At 40.0% G+C, this 24,631-nt stretch overlaps 1 protein-coding gene and 1 long non-coding RNA gene across 5 annotated transcripts; both read right to left on the bottom strand.

Annotated features, from left to right (window-relative positions):
* Positions 1-7,179: 7,179 nt before the first annotated feature.
* On the bottom strand, positions 7,180-8,352 carry LOC148876199 (uncharacterized). Its single transcript, XR_016105625.1, has 3 exons — positions 8,214-8,352; positions 7,424-7,495; positions 7,180-7,319 (listed from the first exon to the last, which is right to left on the bottom strand). It is a non-coding gene; the product is annotated as an uncharacterized LOC148876199 (long non-coding RNA).
* A 126-nt stretch (positions 8,353-8,478) lies between these two features.
* Positions 8,479-12,374, bottom strand: LOC148876200 (putative serine/threonine-protein kinase WNK6). 4 transcript variants are annotated; one of them, XM_088966318.1, is made up of 8 exons: positions 11,887-12,374; positions 11,455-11,568; positions 11,328-11,365; positions 10,899-11,126; positions 10,581-10,801; positions 10,211-10,368; positions 9,673-10,114; positions 8,479-9,571 (listed from the first exon to the last, which is right to left on the bottom strand). In XM_088966318.1, the coding sequence occupies exons 2-8, from the start codon at positions 11,554-11,556 to the stop codon at positions 8,721-8,723; spliced, it is 2,040 nt and encodes a 679-aa protein (XP_088822444.1). In that variant the 5' UTR covers positions 11,557-11,568; positions 11,887-12,374; the 3' UTR covers positions 8,479-8,720. The 4 variants fall into 4 exon arrangements, with proteins under 4 accessions (XP_088822444.1, XP_088822443.1, XP_088822445.1 ...); XM_088966317.1 differs by having other exon boundaries at positions 11,455-11,565; positions 11,887-12,332; XM_088966319.1 differs by having other exon boundaries at positions 11,455-11,565; positions 11,775-12,053.
* Positions 12,375-24,631: the final 12,257 nt, after the last annotated feature.

Raw genomic sequence — 24,631 nt, forward strand, 5'->3', positions numbered from 1 at the left:
AAGACTAGCGTTGGTAAGCTCGGACGGAATTGGGAAGGACCTTACCGAATGAAACGAGTTCTCAGGGAAGGAACGTACAAGCTCGAAACCCTTGAAGGGAAACAAGTACCTCGGGCATGGAATATTGTCAACTTAAGGCAATATTACCTATAACTACTAAGTAGACCATGAGTCACTCCCAGAGCCTAAGAGCCAAAATGCCGAGCCAACACGACCTCAGTGCAATAAGACCCAGTCGCCTCTATGGCATGGGCGAACTACTGAGTAGACAATGAGTCACTCCCAGAGCCAAAGGGCCAAAATGTCGAGCTAACACAACCTCGATGCAACAAGACCTAGTCGCCTCCATGGCATGAGCAAACTTCAAGGGCAGACTATGTCACCCCCTCAACCTAAGGGCTAAAACACCGAGCTAACAAAGACCTCGGCAGCAGGAAAGACTTCGTCGCTTCAATGGCGAAGGCAAAGTGTGAAATATCAGAGGCGTAAGCAGCTCAGGTTTAAACCCCACGAAACATGGCTCTTCTCAGCACATTGGTTGAACTAAGGTATAAGCAACAAACGTATAGTTTAGGCATACATGGTAACCACTCCACGGTATACTATAGGGATGCCTTAAACGTAACTGCCGAAAGGTCCTATTTCGGGTATATAGCCCTAATAGCTCAAAGTGATGAAATCGCTTTAGCAAAAATAAAAAGAGCACACCATACTTAGAAGAAGAAAAGAAATTTCATTACTGTTTCAAAAAAAAAACGAGCAAAACAGCTCGAGAAAGTTCAATAGAAGGTAAAAAGGGCACAACCGCCCAACAATGATCTTTTCAAGACTGAGTTTATGGCACCCGGGAGCCACCAGAAATCAAAGCAAAAAATCGACGCCACCAGCCTTAGGGGTCCACCTCCACCTCGTCCTCATCCTCCGGGGAGTCAGGTGCTTCTTCCTCTGCAAGGTCCACCATCTTGGGAGACAGGCCCTTCATAGTGATGCCGTCAAGATTGAGCCCGATAAATTTCTTTCGGACCAACCAGCAGCAGAGCTTGAATCTAGAGCGGTACGAGCTCGAACCATACTCCACCTGGAGGTCGTGATACTCTTGGGAGTCCTTGAAGTCCTAGACCGCTCTCTCCCGCTCGGCCTCCACCATGTTGTTGAAGTTCCGAGTTCGGTCCAGAAGAGTGAACTCCAAGTCCCAAACCTGTTGGCGAAGGAGCTCCCTCTCCACTGCCACCCTTGATGACTCCTCCCTATAGCACGCGCTCTGTTCAGAAAGCCTGGCAATCTGCGCCTCCTGGTCTCAGACGAGCAGCTCCTGGGACTCGCTCCCCTTGCGAGTGTGAAGGAGCTCGCCCTGAGTCCGGTCAAGCTTGCCCTGGAGCTTCTGAACATTGACCTTCTAGTTACGAGCATCGCAGAAGTGGACGTGCGTCCGGAGGGCCATGGTGTGTATAGTGGTGTTCACCTACCAACAAGAGATTGGAATAAGGGGCAACAAAAGGAAGTGAAAGACGAAGGAAAAGAGAAGGATCACTTACCACCATATAGTGAGAGGCGGTGAGCGCGGAAAGATCCCCAGGCTCCATCACCCCCCACTTAGCGACCTCTTCGTTGCAGATCGCTCTCCGGCTCCTCCGACGAGCCACAACGAAGTAATTCACGCCCTCCCAATTCCCCACCGAGAACCGTGGGTAGGGAAATGACTGAGAAGGAATAGAGTACATGTATATACACAATTTTACTACAAGGCACTACGCGACCTAAAAGGACAACCTACCCGGACTTAGGTCGGCCTACACAAGCTTCTCCTCGGTCAAGTAGTCCAAACAGAGGAAGCCTACCGATGCCCAGGACAACATCATTTTTCGAGTTTTGGGGTCCAGCTCGGCCACGGGGTCCTGGATGGCACCCCTCCAAGAAGTGGGGAAAGGCCACCCCTCGGGGTTACGAACCACAAAACAATCCCGCTTCCGAGCGGGGATCTTATTCGGTAGCTCGCACAAGAACTTATAGCCACGACGGGGAGAGAAGTAGTAAAAGCGCCTCTCTGGTGGAACCCCAGGAGTGGCATTTTTTATACAAAGAATAGAGGCAAAAATGTCAAGGTTCAAAGGAAGACAGTACTCTTAACACAAAGATATAGTCACAACCATGTTCCGAATAGTGTTAGGATGAAGTTGATCGATGGTGACGCTAAAATGATTTAGCACCTCCACTATTAAGGGGTGCAGGGGGAGACAAGGCCAACCTCGAGCTGTTCTTGGAAGATAACTATGTCATTGGGGCCATGCTCCCAAGGGAAGTTGCCAGTGAGGAGGCTATAGACCAGGTCCCCAGGGAGGTGAAAATAGCGGATTAGAGACCTGAGTCTCTCCGCCGTCATGGAGGAAGGGCCGAAGTGTCAAGCTCCCTCCCCCGGGAAGTAGATGCTACATCACTAGAGGTCTCCCGAGCCTCCGGGACCTGCTCCCAAGCTCCCCCCGAGATCAAGGGAGTATCGTCGTCCTGGTTATCGCCCCGGTGGTAGGTATGGTATGGGTACCCAGACATGGTTGACAGTGATTGGGACTCACCAGAAAAGACGAAACAATATAAACTGAGGAACTCGAGTAGACTAGATGAATGCGCGACCTCAGAATCTAAAGACAGCAAGATGGCATGAAAGGAAATGAGGCCCAGGGGGTCCTATTTATAGTCACTGTACCCCCGAATCAATGGCCCAGATCGAAGTAGATCCGACGGTTCGCAATCAAACTGATCGCACGCCATCTGAAATTGAAATGTGACTGGTTGCACGTATCCCATGATTGAGGTAATGACGGCTGCACGACATCCGGAGTTAAGAGCCGCTTTAGCACATTTTCGATATTCAAAAAGTCAGAAAATCCCCTGATTCTCGCGCATGCATTTAATATGAGCAGTCAATCAAGTTTGAATTTCGGTCAAATCAATCCGTCACACTCCATGAACTCCTCGCGCTAAGGAAACACTCTTACCTCGAGGAATGGGGGCAATTGATGGAGGATGATTTGACCCGACCTACTGAGATGATGACACATGGACCTGACTCAGCACGAGCAACAGCTCAGTAGCCTGGCTTGACCGTGACCAAGTAACGACTCTATAGAACAGCTCACTACGTCATAGCTCTCTATAGGGGGAGCTCGCTACAACGCGAGCTCCAGATCCCCCAAGCTACTGAGAAGGGAATACTCCAAGATTATTTCAGCTCGCGAGCTAGGGAAACAAGCTCGCTCCAGCACCTAGGCAGAAGAACTGCCCCAAATACCAACCTTGATAAGGGTTATCTCGAGGTACCCCTAAGAGCTTGCTACAAAGTAGCTCGCGACAAGGATAGCCCGCTACGAAGTACTTGCGACTCTGATGCGACGCTCTCAAGGGTTATCTCAGCTCGCGAGCTAGGGAAACAAGCTCGCTCCAGCACCTAGGCAGAAGAACTGCCCCAAAGACCAACCTTGATAAGGGTTATCTCGAGGTACCCCTAAGAGCTTGCTACAAAGTAGCTCGCGACAAGGATAGCCCGCTACGAAGTAACTTGCGACTCTGATGCGACGCTCTCAAGAAGCTTCCATCTGACAAGACCGTACTCATCAGGCTGCGCCACGTCTCTCGACTGATGATGCAGTCCCTGTCCGATTGAAAGTCTGCCCCACGTCTCTCGACAGATGGTGGCGTGCCTATCCCTTCAAAGGCATGTCACTCAGCCAAGCGGGTAGTACGTTGTAACGATCACCTGCGTAACCCTGACAGGTAACGACTACGACAGGAGCCCAGTGGCGGTTATGCCTGATTTGACAAGAATGCCCCTATAAAAGCCCTTTAAGCGGAGAAACATACTCTCTCTCGAATTAGATCTGAACTTGCACTCTTACTTGCTCACGAGCTAATCTCGAGACATAGTGATCCAGCGCAATCTACACTCTTAGCCTTTTATACTCTCTCTCCTTCCTCTCCAGCGTTCTAACTTAAGCTTCGGAGTATTCTCGTCGGGCAAATCCCCAGGAATCCTTCTTCTTCATCTTCTTAAGTGCCGTTCGTTGCCAACAATGAGCCAATCAACAGCCAGGTAGAAGTGCCCGGATCGTGCTACATCACAACCCAAACCAACCCTTCATGTTTGGATCGGTTTTGCTTAATAGCATGTCGATTTCGGTTTACTCTTTGAGTAATCTGACCACATCGGGTCGATTGAAAAAAAAAATCTATTAAACCAACCCAATCCAACCCATGAAGAGCTCTACCCCCTTGAATTTTAATTCATTCTGTGCTAAAGCTATGGGTGAACTAAACAATAAAAACCCCAAAAAAGAAAGAAGTTGAATTCAGATAATGTCAAGAAATGTTTTGATCATGGTTTTCACTAGACGGAGAACACAATGAAACCTCTACCCCCTGTTTTATGCAAGAAGGCATTGATCTTCGGCTTCAACTTGTGTTGGGTATAGGTGTAAGTGTAATGTAATGTGGCCCGGCATGTCCCACTTTTGTGGTGTCATCCACACTGTAACGGGCCTTGCCGATAAGGCACTAAAGTGCAGGAAGGGGGCCCACCACGATTTTCTTTTTAATATGAAGAAAACGATATATTTAAGAAACTACTTAAATATATCATACCTCATAGGATGACCCACGTAACACTATTACACTAATAAGCCATCTGTTAAAAAAAATTGTTAGAGAGGTTTGGTACATTGTTAAATTCTTTTATAATTCCCTTTTTACCCTTTTTTCTCTCAAAAGCGGCAGCTCTATTAGATTATTAGAATGGAAGCGGGAGCGGCAGCCACCATGATCAACAAGATGCCCCAAGCCAGTTTGCTGACAAAGCCCCCCAAGTCACCACACGGCACAGGCCTTGAGAACAAAAGGGATGTGTTGTTACCCACCCTGTGTTGTTACCCACCACATATGTCGTTTACGCTGCAAAATACTGTAGCAGAGATGTGTTGCCTGCTTCCATGGAGGAGCAAAAATCAACTCCGTTTGAACCGACGATGCAATGACATTCTCCACATACTTTGGACCTTGACGTGGTAATAACATAGCAGCGTAGAGGTGAAAGACCCAGCTGACCCAAGTTACCAGAAAGGAACATTTCAAATTTCAAATACTGACAACCCTCTTCTTTCTATTTTCAGAGGACTCTATGGTGGTGTTTAAGGGCTGAAAATTGTAGAATGACTGTACAAGAGAGTTTCTCTGAACTTTTTTAGGAAACTAATTAATGGTTCTATCGGTTCAAGGCTTTGTGGAAGGGGTTCAACAAAAAGAAAGAATATGGCATGCTTTGAAAATTTAATGAACAGTAAAGGACATTTTTGTCTTTTACAAATTATCCATTAGATTTAACGTTTGAAAGGTCAACAAGGTATATATAAGTAGGATTTGAAAGTTCAGGATACATTTAAGTAGTTTCCTAAATACACAGGGAATATATAAATATATATAAACAATCAACCAGTATCATAAATGTGTCAACCAATCAGGTAAAATTTATCAAAAATACTAGTGAGTTTTAAAATTTATCATAGTTAAAAGAAACCAGATGACAAGATTAATCTTTTCAAGACATGTTCTAGCCACATAAAGTGCATGAACTGATCTGAGCAAAGGATAATTGTCTCATTTTAGTGCTTCAGGTCATTAGGCACACAAAAAACAATTTTATGCTCTGTATGTTATCCTACATTCTGTCTATATTTTTTTACGGACAACAGTAAAAGTTTTATTGATTAAGAGTTAAAGAATAATATATGTACAACAGAAGCTAGAGCCCCAAAGATGTTAGGCTAGTCGTTAATCTGACAAAGCTAATACAAACTATATCACCCATTATGAAACATTTTCTCAAAATAGGTGACCTCTGTTCACTACTTTGGCCAATGAATCAACCGAACTCTTTGTGAATGTTGAAACTCATTTGAAGGCAGATCATTGCTCCCTAGCCAAGTTAGCCACTTCCTCATAATGAGCCTATACAACCAAGATGCAGAAATTGGCTTTCAGCCATACCACTACAACTTGAAAGTCACCTTCCACTGCCACATTCCTGAAATTCAAGGGATCTGCCCAACTTCAACCCATATAGGGAAGCTAATAACTGAATATAAATAGCCCCAGATCTACGTGCCAGAACTTCAGGATTACCCGTACTACATCCATCACAATTGAGTTTGACGAGTTTTAACACTGGTTAATTCCGATCCACCTGAGTGATGGGGTTGTAGGATGATGAATGTGCCATATGCTGCCACCTTTTGAAGATATCATCTATGGAGAAGGGATCAAATGCATCTAAGAATTTTAATCAATGCACCACTTTCAGCAATATTATATTTATGATAGCTTCCTTTGGCTCTTGCGTTTTCTGTTGCTACTCTATTTTTTTTTTTTCTTTTGAAGGGCTCCACAATGGGGGTAGCCAATCCCCCAACCCATAACCCCCCACACCTTGCGTTGCTACTCTGTGTATACAAGTTTTCTTTCTTTTGCAAAGCACTAACTGAATTCATACAAGTTCAAGATGAAGATCTGTGGAGAATGTTACTTCCATTTGGAGAAAAATTTCACCTAGCCAATCAAATAAAGTTTCATCAAGTAGAAATAAAAATTGAAAGTGAAATTAGGTAGTGAATAGGGGACATACCAAGGTGCAATGGCAAAATCTAGGACTGGCAAGAGTAAGAAGACATGTTCGAGTCTGAGGGTGGCTACTTTGTTTGAAAAATGCTAAAGGTTAGGACCATTCCATTCCACTCTTCCCAAGACCCCAAATAGCTGGGACCAAAATTGGGTAATGGACTTTTAAATCAGGTAGCTGATATTTAGTATCCATATTTCAGTAACAGTTTTACCTAGATGCAAATTTATGCAGTGGTTAATGAAACTTGTGTTTGTGAATTATCACTTCATTGAGGCATTTCACATACCTTGTGTTGTGGAAATTTATATAATGAAATTTTGTAAGTTTAGATCAACCCATTTCTGTAAACTGTCAAGTAGCAAAACCAGATCCAATGAAAGAAAGGAAGAGATAAATAATAAAGAATAAAATTATGAACATCACAAAATCAAAGAAAGAAATACCTTTTAGTATGACCCTAATATTTTTGTGATAAGAAAGCACCTGAGCAAAATGCCTACAAGAGTATGGCTCTATTCCTTGCAACAATTGATACTGTAATCATTGACAGTCTCCACTTGCAACAAAGACATTTTGTAGTGCTCAAACTTCACCATGCCTTGAACTTGCAGGGCAAGGGACTAAATACTGCTGCAGTGTTGATAATCTTGATGATCATCTGTTTTTGTATCAGCATAGCCATTTAATAAATGCTTAAAGAGGTTAAAGTGACAAAAAAACATAGAAAATGACAGCAAGGGGCATCTAGTGAATTTGGCATACAAGATAGTTGTCAAGGCATCGCCGAGGCACCGGTGCCTTGCCCAAATGCCTTCACTTGTAGCAACTAGGCGCCTGTCCAGGTGACAAAAATGACAAGGCCAGTGCATTATTATAATATCATTTATATTACTACATCTTATTAATATGTGTGTTAACACATTCTATTATCACTTATACTTTGTTTTAATGTTTTACTATTGAATTTTATAAGATCAAACAGTTCTGAGGAGAGAAAAAGAAGGAAATAAAGAAAGAATAAAGTATAGAGGGGGTGTTTTTTTGTTTGTTATTTATTCTCTCTATCTTCGATTAAATAAAATAAAAATTTCATCCTTGTTTTCTATTTTCTATTTTTACTTTTCATCTTGAATTTTTATCATATAAAGTTAATAACCTTCTTTAGTTGCTGATTGATAAGAAGTTGCTCTATAAAATACTAATTATAGTAATACTATTTTTGAAAATATTGAAATTAATATATCTAAAAGATTTTTTATCTTTTCGAAATGATGATTAACTAAGTTTTAGAGGAAATTTAATGTTCTTAATAGAGAGAATTTCCATTTTTTCAATTAATATGCATGCTGAATGATATATAAAACTAAGGAACTAGCAAAAAGTTGGTTACTTTTTTTTTGATAAATGAGTTAGTTTTTTAGTTACTTATATTAGAAAATTTTTATTGCCTAGGCAACTAGGTGCCCCAATGTCACCCAGAATCGCCTAACTGCCTTGACAACAATGTCATAGGTGATAATCCTCAAAAAAAAAATACAATGTCATAGGTTACCTCAAGCTCATGGTCTTTGACAGCAACTCTACTTCCACTTCTTGGAAAGGATCCATCTGAGTCAAGACAACTTAGCTGCAAATTTTATTTCGTTATTTTGTTAACTTCTAAATGCACCAGTAGCACAGGAATGAGATACTGAAAATTAAATTCCACATGCAAATGAAAGGAGCTACCTTTCAATCAGAAACTGGTCCGTTGGAATTTTTTGTGCCACAATTCTTTTTGGTAAGTTATGGGTGGATGGGGCAAAGAAAGAGTTACATTTTCCAAGGGTAAAGTCACTGTCAGCATAGCTTAAAAATCATTAATAATTAAAGGCACAGAACAAGGTTGGACAGTATATTCTCTCCAGAATAAATCATAGGCTACGATTTTCCTCAAGGTGGGGAATTTGTACCAAAAAAAAAAACAAATACAAATTTTCCACAAGTAAAATTCTCTTTAATAAATGGGTTTTCTACATCTGCAAGGAAGAGCCATAAAACAGAAAACTAAAGCAGCAAACTACTGAAATGGTGTTATTTTCTTCTGTGACAACCTCTTTTTAGCCTCCATAATAGCTACATGTCTTTTCTTGGAGATATGCTTAATTGCTTCCTGGTACTGCAATTCAATCATTTCTAATTCCATTCTTATCTCCTCATCAACATCCTGGTCAGCTAAAGCCAGTGTGGAAGAATTGTTTGGATAACTTGAAAAGGTTGGCAAGTTAACACTCCTTGTGTTGATACAAGTATCTTTGTCACCAATGCAGGCACCCATTTCAATTTCAGATAGGGATTCTAAAACTTCTCTTTTCATCTCATATTCATTGTAATCCATACACTCAGACTCCGGAGTCATACACCTGGTGATGGGGTACTTCCTTCCATTTCCTTCAGTAGAAACTGCAGAAATTAATGAAACCCCAGAACTTTGATCATCCACAGTGGATGTATTCCGAAAACCAAAATCAGGAAAAGACATAATTTCATCGAGGTTTCCATGGTCCACAACTTCATTCATTGGCTGAGTGGATCCTTTGACAGAACTAGAATCTTGACAAGCCAGAAGACTTGAATGGTTGGCAGCTTCCAGATCATTTTGAAATGATTGAGCTGAACTTTCTCCATGTTGAAGTAATTGATATTTTCTATGACCATTTGGGCTTTGGATCCCATTCAGAGCAAGCAGCTGATGAATGGGAACACAAGGCTTCCAATTGGGTACCAAGTTTATTAATAACAAATCAATCAACTCAGCTATAAACATAACATTCTGATCAGCTAGTTCTAGTTGCTCAACCATTTCACTAGAGACTGAAAGGGCTGTGTCACTGTTGAGATAAAACAGGAAATGAATATTCCTTACACGTCCTGCATCAAGAGCAGGAAAATTAGGCATCTACCCATAAATCTAAAGATATGAGTCTAACAATGAATATGAGCACTAAAAGTTAAATTAGCATTATGTTTACCACTCTGATCAGCAATCCGCAGGATTAGTGAAACAGAGTTCTCGTCACTCCTCTCCCCTTTCAATTTGAAGTCATTGCCACTGTTTGTCCTCTGAACCTCCAAACACGGGAAGCGGGAATCCCCAGCAACAGAATTCTCAATGAATGTAACGGCAGGTGGCTCACCATCATCATTGGCATCAACCTCCATGAGAAGAGGCATTTTCTGTGTACTAGTAGGTAACTCTGAGAGCACACAGCGGTCCCCAAATGCCCCTAGTCTGGGTGTAACAATATCAGGAAGTAGTAGTGGACTATTCCTGGAAAAACCATCCACTTGAAGAAAAGGGTCCTTCAAGAGCTCCTTTGCTGGCAACCTTTGAGATGCAGGAAGTAGACACTTCTCTATAAACATTTTCACTTGCAGATCTTTCACCTTGGCAAGGGAAGCAGGCCTTATTCCCTACAAAAGCATTGAGATGTTAGTTAAATGTTGGGTGTAGCAGTAAATCATTATAAGCTAATGGAAATGAAGAAGTCTCTATTATAGTTGACTTACAGATGAAACTTTCTTATATATTTGAGCGGAGTTTTTACATTCACTGTAAGGGTATTCAAATGTTACCATCTCCAACATGCACATTCCGAAAGAGTATATATCAGCCAACTCATTGTAATCCTCTTCATAGAGCTCAGGTGCCATAAACTCAGGGGTTCCTGCAAAGACCAACTTCAAATATTACTATGACAGAATAAACAAACAAATACTCAAGGAATGCACAAGAAGAGTCCTTTGTCAGTCATCAAATGCAAGACATGAGGGAAAACACATACATAATGATGCTTAAAGTCTTACTTCATTTCTGTTACCATGTGTACCATTCATAAACTAGCCATGATAATAAAAAGCAGGAAAAACAAGAGCATACCAATCACACTTCTTGCATTGGCTTGTTGCATAACAGTTGCCAAACCCAGATCTCCAATCTTAACTTCGCCATGGTTACCATTAATAAAGATGTTATCACATTTCAGGTCTCTATGTATAATTGGTGGATTGTGTCCATGGAGATAACTCAAACCCATCAAGATCTGCCTTGCCCACCCCTTCATGGCTTTCATGTCAACCTTCTTATGTTTCTTACGATACCTAAGTCAAGCATTGCATCAAATAACCAAATTACTAATTCGTTACAGAACAACAAACAGAACCATTATGTGGAAACAAAAAACGAAAATAAACTTACCGTCTCAAGCTACCCGAGGTGAACAGTTCAGTAATGATGTTCACAGTCTTATTACAATCATCGATCCATGAATTGTAGAATTTAATTATGTTGTTGTGCTTTAGAGACTTCAAGAGGTGCACTTCAGAATAAAGTCTTTCTAAGTCTTCTGGTGACTGTAATACATCATCAATCCGAACTTGGTTCCAAGCTACTTCAATTCCATCAACTTCATCAAATGCCTTGTAGCTATAATTTTAACAAAATTAAGGAAGGCATGGAAGTGATAGGGTTGAGACAATAATCAAGAGGAACTAAAATATACTAACAGGTTTAAATAAATTAAAAATTAATGCAAAAAAAAAACAAGTCCAAATAAATTGAAAATTGCCAAAGGAGAAAAAAAGAAAAAAGAAACAAAACAGCGCTGTTGATAAAAGAAAAGGATACACAGTCTTGTAAGCTCCTTTACCCAGGACTTCTTTATACTGTTACAATATGAAATCAATTAGTCAGAAAACCTTTGAAAAAAAGGCTACCGGAGACAAATTTAGCAATAAAATATTCAAAACCGTACCCGAACATATCGATTAGTTGGATCAATTTCAAGAACGTCAGGGTCAGGAGGCTCGGGATGACCGGAACTCTCCTCTACCCCTTCCATACCAACAAAAGGCATCGTACCAAGCTGCTAAAAATCATTGAGATTCAAAAAGATTAATAAACAAGTGTAACAGTAATTCGAAAACTGAGAAAAACTCAAATTTTCAATTGCAACCCAGCTGCAATTCTAAACTGTTACAGCTAATGTTTCAAACCCCAACCCAATATAACCATCCTCAGAGCATGCATTCTATATCACAAGCATTAACGAAATTCAATAAAAACCAATCATACCATTCACAGAAAATCACCAAATCCGACCAAAAGCAACGCCTTAATCAACGAAAGGCATGCATACACAAGGATTGGATCCTTATAAAAAACAAAAAAAAAAAAAGAAAAATACCAGCAACACAAACGGTTCTTCGTTGGTCAGGCGAGATAAACCCTAACCCTAATTAATTCGGTGAATCCAGGTGTCTGTTAACCGATTGTAACCACCGTAGTGAAACAGCACAGCATCGCTGTGTCTCGCACTCTCGAATTCTCGTTCCCTTCTCTCCTCTCCGCTCTGAACAGGTTTGCAAATTTTCCCTTCTGAGTGATGCTGCGTAACCTCAGGATCATCGCGTGTGCGTCGTTACTGGAATCTGAACCGTCCATATCTGTCTAGGGTTGGTTCTAAGCGTCCGATTGGTATTTTTATTAAGAATAATAGTCTTTCCCTATAAAGCAGTTGTTTGGGGCGCGAAACTGAGAAAGAGAGAGTATCCAAATCCAAATCCTGAAATCCAAGTATAGATAGCAATTTTGCTTTTAGCTGATTTTGATTTGAATTAGAGCTCCCTTTCTGTGGGGCTCACATGTGACGGATATTTTTAAGTAACCGCCAGAGTGGTGTTGAGTCTGTAGATTGTAGATATTCATGCCCAAAAAAATGGTTAAATTACAGTCTGCCACCTGTATTTGGATAGGGGTACTTAGGGGTTCGATCTCGAGTCCAATTTATTGGCTGATTATGAAACGAGTTCGAGCACTTTTGAGGCTCGCAAGACGTTCGAATAAAAAATATTTTTATTATATATATAAAAAATAATATATATAATAAAAATGTTATAATTATTAATTATTAGAATTCTTAATTTTTTAAATATCAAATATTTTTATACATAATTTTTTATTTTTATAAAATATTTTTTCTCAAAATCGAGCTCGAGCCGAGCCGAGTTTGAGCTTATGAATTTTTTATTCTAGTCGAGTTCGAGTCCAAGGTTCTAGCTCGAACCGAATTCAAGCTCGAGCACGAGCCTTATAGAATGATTTCGAGCCAAGCTCAAGCCTCATACCATTCGATTCAGCTCCATTTGAATCCACCCCTAGTGGTATGAGTCCGAATCTTCTGCCCATGAGAACTCTGTCCATGTTTATCGCAGCCACACATGGAGAACATCTCATCCTTTGCATAGTATTATGCAAGGGAAGATGTTCCCAATTTACGGGGGATAGTGTGTTGTGGGTAGATGTGGGTAGGATTCTCGTGGGCAGGAGATCCGGATTGTGGTGGTACTACCCCCACCCCATACTTTAATTTGTACCCAAAAAAAATCCACCCTAAACTTTTTTTTTTACCCCTGCTTTATTAACAAGCTTAAATTGATTAAGGCTCGGTTTGGAAGGAGTACAAATGAAAATATGTAGAATGCAAAATTATGTATTTTGTATGTATTTATATTGTACAAATTTGTATTTGTACAGGTTAAAGGTAAAACTAAAATATTCATTTTTAGTTCAATGTGGAGAGGGAAGAAAAATTAGAAAATATCAAAATAATGAAAATAGGCATGTATCTCCTGAATTTTAGTTTTCTTTTTCGTAATTTTTAATTTGTTTTATTTTTCAGTTTTTGTTGTATCTTCTGTATTTTTTTGTTTTTTCATATTTTATTTTGTTTTTCTCTTTTTCTACTTTTTTTTTTTTGTATTTTATCAACTTTTTGTAAAATGGTGTAACGTAAGGATAGTTTTAGGTTTTAAAAATGTTTAAATGCAGACTGACAAATTATGAGAATCTTTTGTGAAGTGAACCGACACGATAGTATGGCAGGGGCCAAATGTTGGAATGTAAAAACATGGTTTTCAAAACCAGATCGGACCAGACGGTCATCGGACGGGAAAAACTGGGAATCGGTTAGGTGACCAGTTTCGGTTTTCCCCAAAATCAGAAATTTGTTCAAAACTAATGATTTTGTTTAGTAAACTGCCGATTTGGACGTTTGACCGCTTAAACCGTTTGAACGGTTTTGATAGTTTTTTTTTTATTTTTTTAATTTTTTGTCAGAATGGACCAACGAACCGGACCAATGACTGATTTGGTCTCTGGATCATTTTTAAAAAGCATGACTACAAGTTTAGGGTGGGTATTTATCGTAAATAAAAGATTAGGGGGGAAAAGTATAACCACCCGCAAATTACAAGGTGGTCCTATGTAAGTTATAAAAAAAAAAAAAGAATACGAATGTTCAAGTGGATTCCAATTAGACGGAGATGAATGTTCATTTTGATCTAATTAAATCTTAATAAATTAATTGCATTGTTCAACTTAAACCCATGCATCTAATTTTCAATTACCCCTCTTTAAAAGATCACTCTTCTTTGGGGGGGGGGGGGGGGGTAAGCGAGGGGAGCCTACTCTCAAGTCGTTGTACGTGAACGGGGATGCTATTGTGAGTGTGTAGAGGACAAAAAGGTAATTAGAGTTAGAATGACTTATGGGTTGATGCGTATCTAAAACATTATTTTTAAGCAGAGATCAAATTTGGTGCAATACAGGAATTCTAGCATTCTACTCCAAGATTCAATAGTGCACTCAATAACCATGCACTCTGAATACTGAATCTCACGAACAACAGCAATCCCACAACTCGAAAATGGAATGCAAAATGAGTGAATTCAGAATAAGGTTCGTGCATGGCTATAAATAGATTTACCAATGCAAATAAGAAAAGTGGCGACTATTTTGAGAGATGACATTAAAGCTTATGACAGAGAGGTGCAAATTCAAATGAAAAGTCAGTTTGTTTAAAACGGAAAAAAAAAATACTTGTTTGAATTAAAAAAGAAAACGAAAAGCCATTTGTTTCAGTAAGAGACACAACACCTTGACATGCGCGTGTGCAAGAAAATTTCTAACCACCACCAAGCTAAGAGAGTGTGTATGTATATAAACCCCATTTGGGTCCCCATAAGTCAAAGACCATCTCCAAGTAATAAGCTCAACACTTTTCCTATAATTTTCTCAAGTGGGATTCAATCAAAGCTAGGAGATGAAAAATGGCTTAAGAGTGGAGGAAAATTTTGAAATTTGAAAAAAGTCAAATAGACTTGTGTTAGCATGAAACAAGTGTGGGTGTGTGCAAGGAGTCCAAAAGACAAAAAAGGTTTTTGAAAAGACAAAACTATCATTTCCAAACTTTTGAATCACAACACTTAAACCTACTACAATCAATCCCCCACATGATTCAAAAATTTAAAGCAGAAAGTGACACCAAGTGAAGATTCTAACACAGAACTGCAATGATGTAGGTTTCTTTTGGACTATGAACCTACACTTAGGATATGCAAATCAAGACCTACAAAAGCCTGATGGACTAAGCCTTTAAATTGGTCTTCTTTATCATAGATCTACTAATTAGTTGTCTATCCACACAACTGGCTTCTAATTGCTACATGTTCAATGGGGTGGCACTAATTTGGCCCTGCATCATCCTAGTTTCATGAGCTTATTAGAAAATCGACCTAAGTTTTCATAGGAGGTGGCCTCACCTCCAAGTTCACATAGGTCCAAAATAAATAATATAAGCGTGAGCTGCTTAATCACATAAAATTGATAATAATAAAGGATTCATCAAGAGTATGCCACTTAAACAAAAAGCAACGAACACTTTTAAAATGAGATAGGGACAAAATAAATATTTATAATGCACAATGGGTGACTTTGTTCTTCCCATATGAACTTAGCTTATGGGATCTCCACTTGCATAGATTGGGTTCTCATCACTAAAGACTTCTAAAATAGGCATAAGTCCCATACCTATAGAAGATTCAAACAAAAGTTTCCTAGGAAGAGCTTTGGTCAAAGGATCTACCAGGTTATTTCTAACCTTACAAAATCAAGGGATATTGTCCCATCAGAAATCAATCTTTTCACTGTATTATATCTCGATCTGATATGTTTATTTTTACCATTATAGGTCTTATTCTTTGCTCGAGCAATAGTAGCCTAACAATCAAATGTAGTGAAATAGAGGGAATTAGCTTTTTACATAAAGGAATATCGACTAAGAAATTTATCATCCATTCAGCTTTAGTCCTATCCTTTTCCAAGGTTATGAATTTAGATTCCATGGTGAACTTAGTTGTACAAGTTTGTTTAGAGGAATTCTATGACACGACTCCAACACCAAGTGTAAAAATATAACCACCAATAGATTTAGATTCTGTTGAGAAAGTTTAAGGGTGTTTTTAGTCTTTACCTCTTCCCTTTGTACTCTTTTTGTATTTGGGCGCCCAAGTAGGAGCCTCTTTGTAACTTCTTGTTTCAAAATATAAAGTGTCTTTTGAGAGTGTGAATAGTAACAAAAAACACACCACTCAACACATTCCTCTTCTTCATCTCATTTATATCTTTCTTTTTCATACAAACTCTAGATTTACAACACTAGTTTCCAACTTGGTATCAAAGCGAGTAGGCACTTAGGAATACCTTTCTTGTTGACTCTCTTTCACGAGATCAACTGCTGACGTCAGACCGCCATCAGATGACGTCAGTAGTCCGTAAAGGTGTCGGCAGCAATACATGAATCATATATGGTTTGATTTGCCCTGATTTCAGAAGATTTTTGGTATAACTCTTGTCTTTATTCGAAGCTTCTATGATTTTTAGAAGATTTTTCAAGCAGAAAATCACAAAAAATCCAGATTTTATGTCAAGCCTTATACACTTTGTTTGATCAGTTTTTCTACTGCAAAACCTAGACCATTCAGGTCGTTTTTTACCTTGGGAGCAATGGGAAGTGGTCCCATATTTTTCTAAGCCCTAGACAATTTTTGGGAGATTTTCTTCTCCCTCTATTTTGGTGCCAACTTAGTTTTTTGGCCTCTTAACCATGTGGTGGCCTAGTTTCTTGGGTCCTTAGATGTGGTTAAGTATTTGGGGCCACTTTTGGTTGATGCAGAAGTGTTGATTGATTATGAAATCATCTAAGGATGTATAGATGGTTTCCAGTGTGTTCTCGAGAAGTGGAAACATTTCCAGTGGTACGATAACTACTGTTAAACTTGATGAAACCAACTTTTTAGAGTGGTTCCAATTTTCTAAACTTATCATCACTGGGAGAGGGATGGGAGATTCATCATATGGATGGCCAAACCATGCAAGGTGGCTCGGCGAAATTTCAAAAATTTCTTTTTCCCATCCAAGAATCCTATTCCCTAATTTAGAAAAACTGCATTTTTCAATGTTCATTCTTGAAACAACCGGACCAAATCTAAAACCAAGATTAGAAAGAGGAACCTGATACGGAGTCCATGCAAAAAAGCTCCTCCCAACGTAGGTGTTAACACCCAAAGAGGGTACCAAATCCTTCATCCACTGAAGATGACACAACTTAGGGTAAGGCAGGGTCAGCAAGTGGTTCTTGCAGATTCTTCAACAAGAATCGAATAGGGTAATGAGAACAGCTTCAGGATTGTTTCTTCCACCAAGAAACAATATCAACATCCAACATTGATCGCTCCAAGAGTAGAGAGAGAGAACTGGAAGCAGAAAACAGTAAAAGTTTCTTCATCCAAACCTTTATTTGGATCCAAACTCTTTAAGTGATAAGGATAATCTCTTATCTTATCTGCAGATCAAGATCAGATACTCCTAATCAAATTAGAAGTTTCCTGATCCAAATCTCTATTTGGATCTAAACTCTTCAAGTGGATAATATTCATCCTCCTATCCTATTATGCTTATCCATACCCAGATTCACCCTGTATTTAATTAATCATATTAAGCCTAGCTCAAATTGGGCTTTAGGTCCATTAAACTTTCAAGCTCACTTCCTCTAATGCTGGCTAGCATGGCTCTCTTTGTATGGTGTGGATCCCTATCATTGGTCTCTACATAAGCCACATGGGTTCAGCCTAACCTATGTTACAAGCCCTGACCGAATTCACTACTGAATACAGTGAATCCCTGAGTCCATCAGTATGGGCTCTTAGCTTCAATCAGAATGATGTACATTATGAGTTTATTGTAAATGAATAAAGTACATATTTGGTTCATGTTCCTTTGGTATGTTTCTGTGTAATACCCTTAAACTGGACACTTAATGAGACTCGTGTTAGTTTAGAATGTTCACAGCCAATGGGTCGGTCTGGGGAGACCTATCCTGATAAAGCTGACACTGATGTGGCACCAAATCGGTTGGGGTGGCCTATCTCAGCTGCCAGGGTGAGACCCTAGGCACATGCAGTGTAAGATTAATTGAATCTTTGAACCGAACTAGATTTTCAGTATTGCCCTAGACCTTGGAGATTAATGGGCAAAACTGGAAAATTACACCCGACCCCTAGACTCAATTATGTTACTGCACTGGGTGTCGGATTAGGCTACCTTTGATGTACCAATCAGTGAAATCATTAGCGGAGGTCAAAACCTAGGTATGTTGGGACAGTCTGAGAATTAATCTGAGTGAGTAATCATAGTGACAGGATCAGCGCCTTTGTCGGACAAAGGTAATGATCGGGAATGCACTCTCACTGATGGAAACCAAAACTTTTGGCAATCGATTTCAATCGTTGAGATTTGTTTTGCAAAATATATTTTATATGAGATATAAAAGTGTATATATTATGGTTTCTAAAATGTTTGCAAAAGGTTTTAATTCTCGGGGTCCATATAAGTAGAGAGTGCAACACTGTTCCTTGCAGCCGAGGGAGAGGTCCTCTCTTGTCGGGCAGTGTTTGATCATTATGGGCTAAGAGGTTAAGTGCAAGTCCATTGAGGGTAAACCTGATGAGCTAATCTTGCATTTGTTCACAGTCCCTGAGTGTTACAAGGTGGCTTGGCCCAGGGACCACTTAGGGTAAGTGTTGGGCCAATAGAGCCCATGTGATGGGTTTTAAGGGGTGCACTGTCCATAGCAGTGTATTAGGGTAGGCCTTGTAACAAAAGCTGGGTCGAACCCATGTAGATGATGTGTAGATCAATGTTTGGGTCCCACGCCATACAAGGAAGCTCAACTGGGTAGCAGTTTGGAAGGCTAAGTGAACACACAACCTTAATGGGCCTAAAGCCTATTTTGAATTGGGCTGATTTGATCAATTTAAATGAGGGGCGGAACTGGGATTAAATCAGTTGATAGGATAGGGCCTTGACCCTATCCACTCAGAGAGTCCAAGATCTAAATAAGATTTAGATCTAGGAGCTTCCTAATAGGATTAGGAGAGGGCTGATCTAATCTACAGATAAGATTGGGGTTCTCCCTTATCACTTAAAGGGACTTCTGATCCAAATATGATTTGGATCAGCAACTCCTAATGGGATTAGGAGTTGATCCCTTTAAGCCTATAAAAGGAGGAGGGGGCAGCAGCCTTTAGACACAACACTAAGACCTCTAGTCTTCAGAGTTGAAATCATAGAAGAAAGATTTTTGCAATCTCTGCGAAATTCTTTCTTGCCGCCTCCTTCCTATCGCCGCCAGACCTCTAGTTCGATCTCCAACTTTGTAGGAAAAATCAAGATTCGATCTTGATATCAACCCTTTGTGAAAGGACTGATTGGAAGCAGTGCTCACATGCCAGGTATACTTCTCTCCTACTCCTTTTGGTTCAGATCTGGTTCAATTTATGGTTCAAGATTGATCATTGAAAATATGATTTTCTAAATAAGGAATGTGATTCCCAGTTGAAGGGAGAGAAAAATTTTTGAAATTCGCCCCCTTATTCCGCAAGATTTAGGCGTCCATACGATGGATCTCTCATCCCTTCAGGGGTATCGGAGCCATGGTTCAAATCTTGAACCAATTTGTTTGAGATCTAAACCTACGCAAATGGGCAGAAGGCGTTCTACCCGATTTGCGCAAACAAGGGTTTTGGGAAATTTTTCCCAAAATTTATGGGCGAATAATCTGAAATTATTTTTGCATAAATCTGATTATTGTTTAGAATTGTTCTTTATGATTTTCTTAATTTATAGGTTGTTCGTACAAGAGGAGATCAAGTTCTTGATTTGCGCAGGGAACCTGCGATTTTGTAGTTTATGGATTATTTTATTACATTTGGTCTGTAAAATAATTTTTTTAATTTTTTAGACTGAATGTATAGGTATTCGGTCTGATGTAATTATTAATAGAAATTAGAATTTTTATTTATTTTATTTTGGACCAAAGATGGCGGCGCAAGGAAGGAGATTTCGTAGATGGGAGAATTGCTATCTACGATTTGTAGTTTGTGAAACTGCAACCTGTGATCTAACCTCTGCTTTGCAGGATGGATTGTGCGAACAACCCTATGTGACTGATTCTTGATTGTTCTTTTATCATTATTTAATTTCAAATTATTTTCTTGAATTAAAGATTTAATTAAAAATCAAACCCTAGACCCATTCGAACCAAGATTGGTTCAAATTGTTTGGACCGAATATAGGGTTCAATCAAGGTTGAATGTCAGCCCTAATTTTCCCACTAATGGGCCTGAGGATTGATAATTAATTAAATACTTAATTCGGCCCAACCTGTAAAGGCCCAGTTTTAAATAGTTAAAATTGCTAAAAGCCCACTTAACACATAAAACTATATGGGCTGAACCAATCAACCCTAATTCAGCCCAAATACCTAGATAATATTAATGGTTAATATTATGGATTCAAAATGGGCTTCAAATGGGCTTTACATATAATTAATTGATTGGATCAATTTATCCTTGCATGTGATGTATGGATGTATGATGTGCTACGTACATGGGCCATAAGTGCTTGGCCCATTCTCAATCGACAGTGGCTCTTGCGCACACCATGGTTGAATGCACATCATTGCCATGGTGTCCCTTTTGATCATTGGATGACCTCCCTTAGTAGTGGGCCCCACACCTCATGGAGAGATTACGTGCGAGACCCTAGCCGATTTGGGCCCAACAAAATCTAACTTTATGAAAGTCAGTGGGAGCCACTTAGGTTTGACCTAGATCAAACTAGGGCATAATTTACCGTTCCCTCCAGCTAATATGAGTGCATGTGATAGGGATATTCATATGATGAACTCTCTAAAGGCCTTTCATCATTAGCATGAGGATGGGTCCTTCAATAATGAGGAAACACACCAGAAAATGGGCTACCCATTTGCCGCAGGGCCTGTCTGAGTGTTTCATAAGATGATAGGGGCATCATAGACCGATATGGGAGGGGCTTCACCAGAAAATGGGAACTCTCTCACGGTACCTTGGCGTTCACGAATATGATGGGTAAGCACTCACTAGACAGAAAGGTTTACCTGAAAATGGCTCTGAACCTTATTTAATAGAGGCCAAAGGGAAAGCTCATATGATGAGTGAAAATGATCCTTCACAGAAAGGTGGTGAGGTTATGCAACTGAAACAGTTGGCTCCATGCACCCTATATGATTTCCCACATTTCTAGAGACAACTCGCAATCTCCGTCACTGAGAAAGGAGGAAAATCTCAGAGATGAATAAATGGGAATGGAACGTAGATTAAAATCCATATCTATGTAATGAACATGAATGAAATTAGGTTGTGGACTGATGTTTGCTCTTTTATCAAAAAATGGCAAACGGACAATTTGCAAAGCTTCTTGATGACTGAAGGGCCCAAACTATGCCGACTGGTACAGAAACCTTATGCTGGTCCTAACTTCAGAAAAGTTGGACAAAGTGGCTAAAAATCCTATCCCAGAGTGTCCGGGTGATAGGCTTCTGAGGCCCGAAGGAGAGACTATCAGGATTGGAAGGAGAAAAACTCCATTGCCCGCTGCTATATCATTGCCTCCTTGGACAACCCAATACAGAGGCAATTCGAGCAGATCAAACTTGCCAAAGACATATTGGACAATCTGAGGACAATGTACGAAGAACAGAATCGTTCTACTCGACAAAAGGTCTTGAAACAGTTCATGACCGCGCAGATGTCCAAGGGCCAACAAGTTCACGACCATTGTCTTCGGATGATGGGTTACATCAACGAACTAGAGGCTCTTGGATCCGGGCTGGACCTTGCAACTTAGATGGATGCTATCCTTAATTCTTTGCCTCATTCCTTTAATCCGTTCATCATGAACTATAACATGAATAAACTAAATGTCAATGTACAAGAGCTCAACAATATGTTGCAATGAGTGAAAGACTGATTAAAAAGGATGAGCCTGTAGCTATGCTTGTTGAAGCTAGCAAGACAAGCAAGAGAAAGAGGAAGAAAAAGAAGCCTCAGAAGAAAGCCACTATGGGTAAGAAGCAGAAGAAAGACAAAGCATCGGATGCCTATCCCTTCTGCAAGAAGACCAGCCACTGGAAAAGGAATTGTCCTGCCTAACTAGAATCCAAGAAAAGTAATTTCGAATCTTGTGTTATAGAAACCAATCTATTGGTAGCTTCTGTGTCCTCGTGTATTGATTTTGGGGCTTCAACTCATGCGTGTAACTCACTGTAGGGGTTCAAGGTAAGCAGAAGGTTGAGTGAAGGAGAAGTCACGCTCTACTTGGGGACTACTGCAACTGTTGCAGTCGTGGCCATAGGAACCATGGAGTTAATTTTTAGAGAATGAGTTATTGTACTGAAAGATTGTCTTTATGTACAAAATTTAAGGAGAATTTTGATTTCTATTTCAAAACAGTGTGCAGTTGGTTATTCTGTCTTCTTTAGTAATACGATTATTATTAAAAGAAATAACAGATTCATCGCATACGGGGAACTAGAGAACGGTCTCTATGTTCTACATCCTTCTCTAGAAGCTAACATAACCGAAACTACGTCGGCTGAAATCCCCAAGAAAAGAGTCCATGATACAGTTAATCCCACATGCCTGTGGCATTACCAACTTGGCACATCGGTGTTGACTAAATCACAAGGTTGGTAAAGGATGGTCCTTTGGATTTTGTAACTGTAGAAGATCTTTCCACTTGTGAGCCTTGCCTATAAGGCAAGATGACGAAATTGCCATTTAACGATAGGCCTGAAAGATGTACAGACACACTTGACCTTATACATACTGATCTATTTAGTTCCCGGAGTGTTAGGATACAGAATCAACATGTGTATTTCATCACCTTCACCAATGATTTCTCACGATATTGTTACGTGTACCTAATAAGACATAAGTCTGAATCCTTTGAAAAGTTCAAAGAATTCAGACAAGAGGTCGAAAACAGTTAGGGAGAGAAATTAAAGCCCTTCGATCATATCGAAGTGGCGAGTATCTCTCTGAAATGGAGAGCTATGTTGGACATAGATTCCTAGAAGTGGGTGGAGGCCATGAGAGCTGAAATGGACTCAATGGAGACCAATGGAGTCTGGACTCTAGTAGATCAGCCCTCCGGGGTAAAAGCAATCGGTTGTAAATGGATTTATAGGAGGAAGAATGGCCTCGGTGGTAGGGTTGAGACCTTCAAAGCTCATCTGATGGCGAAAGGGTACACTCAAAAAGAGGGCATCGATTATGAGGAAACATTTTCGCTAGTGGCCATGCTTAAATCCATTAGGATCCTACTAGCTGTGGCAACATACCATGATTATGAGATTTGACAGATGGATGTCAAAATTGCATTCCTGAATGGAGATCTTACTGAAGATATCTACATGCAGCATCCATAAGGCTTCATAGCTGCTGGTCAAGAACACATGGTATGTAAACTAAATAGATCCATTTATGGACTTAAACAAGTTTCTAGGAGTTGGAACATCCGTTTTGACTCTACTGTCAAATCGTTTGACTTCAAACAGAATCCGGATGAACCCTATGTTTACAGAAAGTACAGTGGTGATAAGGTTACCTTCTTGGTTATGTATGTAGATGACATTCTACTCATTGGGAATGATGTAGGAATATTAACTACGGTGAAAGTATGGCTTTCACAACAATTCTCCATGAAAAATCCTGGAGAAGCCTCCTATATACTGGGTCTTCGACTCTATAGAGATAGATCAAAGCGGATAATAGGATTATCCCAATCTGCTTATATTGACAACATAGTCAAAAGATACAGCATGGAGAACTCCAAGAAAGGAAGTGTTCTTTCAGGCACGGAGTTACTCTCTCCAAGAAGATGTCTCCCAAGACCTCTGAGGAGATTGAGGGCATGAAGGGCGTTCCCTATGCCTCTGCCATAGGGAGCATCATGTATGCCATGCTGTGCACTTGTCCTGACATTGCTAAGGCAGTGAGTATAGTAAGCAGATTCCAGGCCAACCCAGGGCAAGAGCACTGGACTGTTGTGAAAAACATACTTAAGTACCTTCGAATGACAAAAGAGTTTTGTCTGGTATTCGATGATAGCTTACTATAGAACCAAGGGTATATAGATGTCGATTTCCAATCGGATCCAGATGATAGAAAGTCCACATCTAGATATATTTTCATGATAGGATCGTGTGTTGTTTGCTAGAAAGTCAGTGGGTCTGTCTGGGGAGACCTATCCTGATAAGGCTGACACTGATGTGGCACCAAATCGGTTGGGGTGGCCTGTCTCAACTGCTAGGGTGAGACCCTAGGCAAATGCAGTGTAGGATTAATTGAATCTTTGAACCGGACCAGATTTCTAATATTGCCCTAGACCTTGGAGATTAATGGACAAAACTGGAAAGTTACACCTGACCCCTATGCTCGATTATGTTACTGCACTAGGTGTAGGATTAGGCTGCCTTTGATGTACCAATCAGTGAAATCATTAGCGGAGGTCAAAACCTAGGTATGTTGGGACAGTCTGAGAATTCATCTGAGTGGGTAATCATAGTGACAGGATCAGCCCCTTTGTCGGACAAAGGTAATGATCGGGCATGCACTCTCACTGATGAAAACCAAGACTGCCGACAACTGATTTCAATCGTTGAGAATTGTTTTGCAAAATATATTTTATATGAGATATAAAAGTATATATAT

Source organism: Nelumbo lutea, chromosome 1 (assembly GCF_056320005.1).
Source record: "Nelumbo lutea isolate HS-2025 chromosome 1, American lotus-T2T, whole genome shotgun sequence".
Taxonomy (NCBI): Eukaryota; Viridiplantae; Streptophyta; class Magnoliopsida; order Proteales; family Nelumbonaceae; genus Nelumbo; species Nelumbo lutea.

Coding starts and splice junctions, on each gene's coding strand:
- LOC148876200 (XM_088966321.1), bottom strand. Junction 11,127..11,327: donor AAAGGAGCTTACAAGACTGT/GTATCCTTTTCT, acceptor TTAAAATTATAG/CTACAAGGCATTTGATGAAG. Junction 10,802..10,898: donor ACCTCGGGTAGCTTGAGACG/GTAAGTTTATTT, acceptor TGCTTGACTTAG/GTATCGTAAGAAACATAAGA.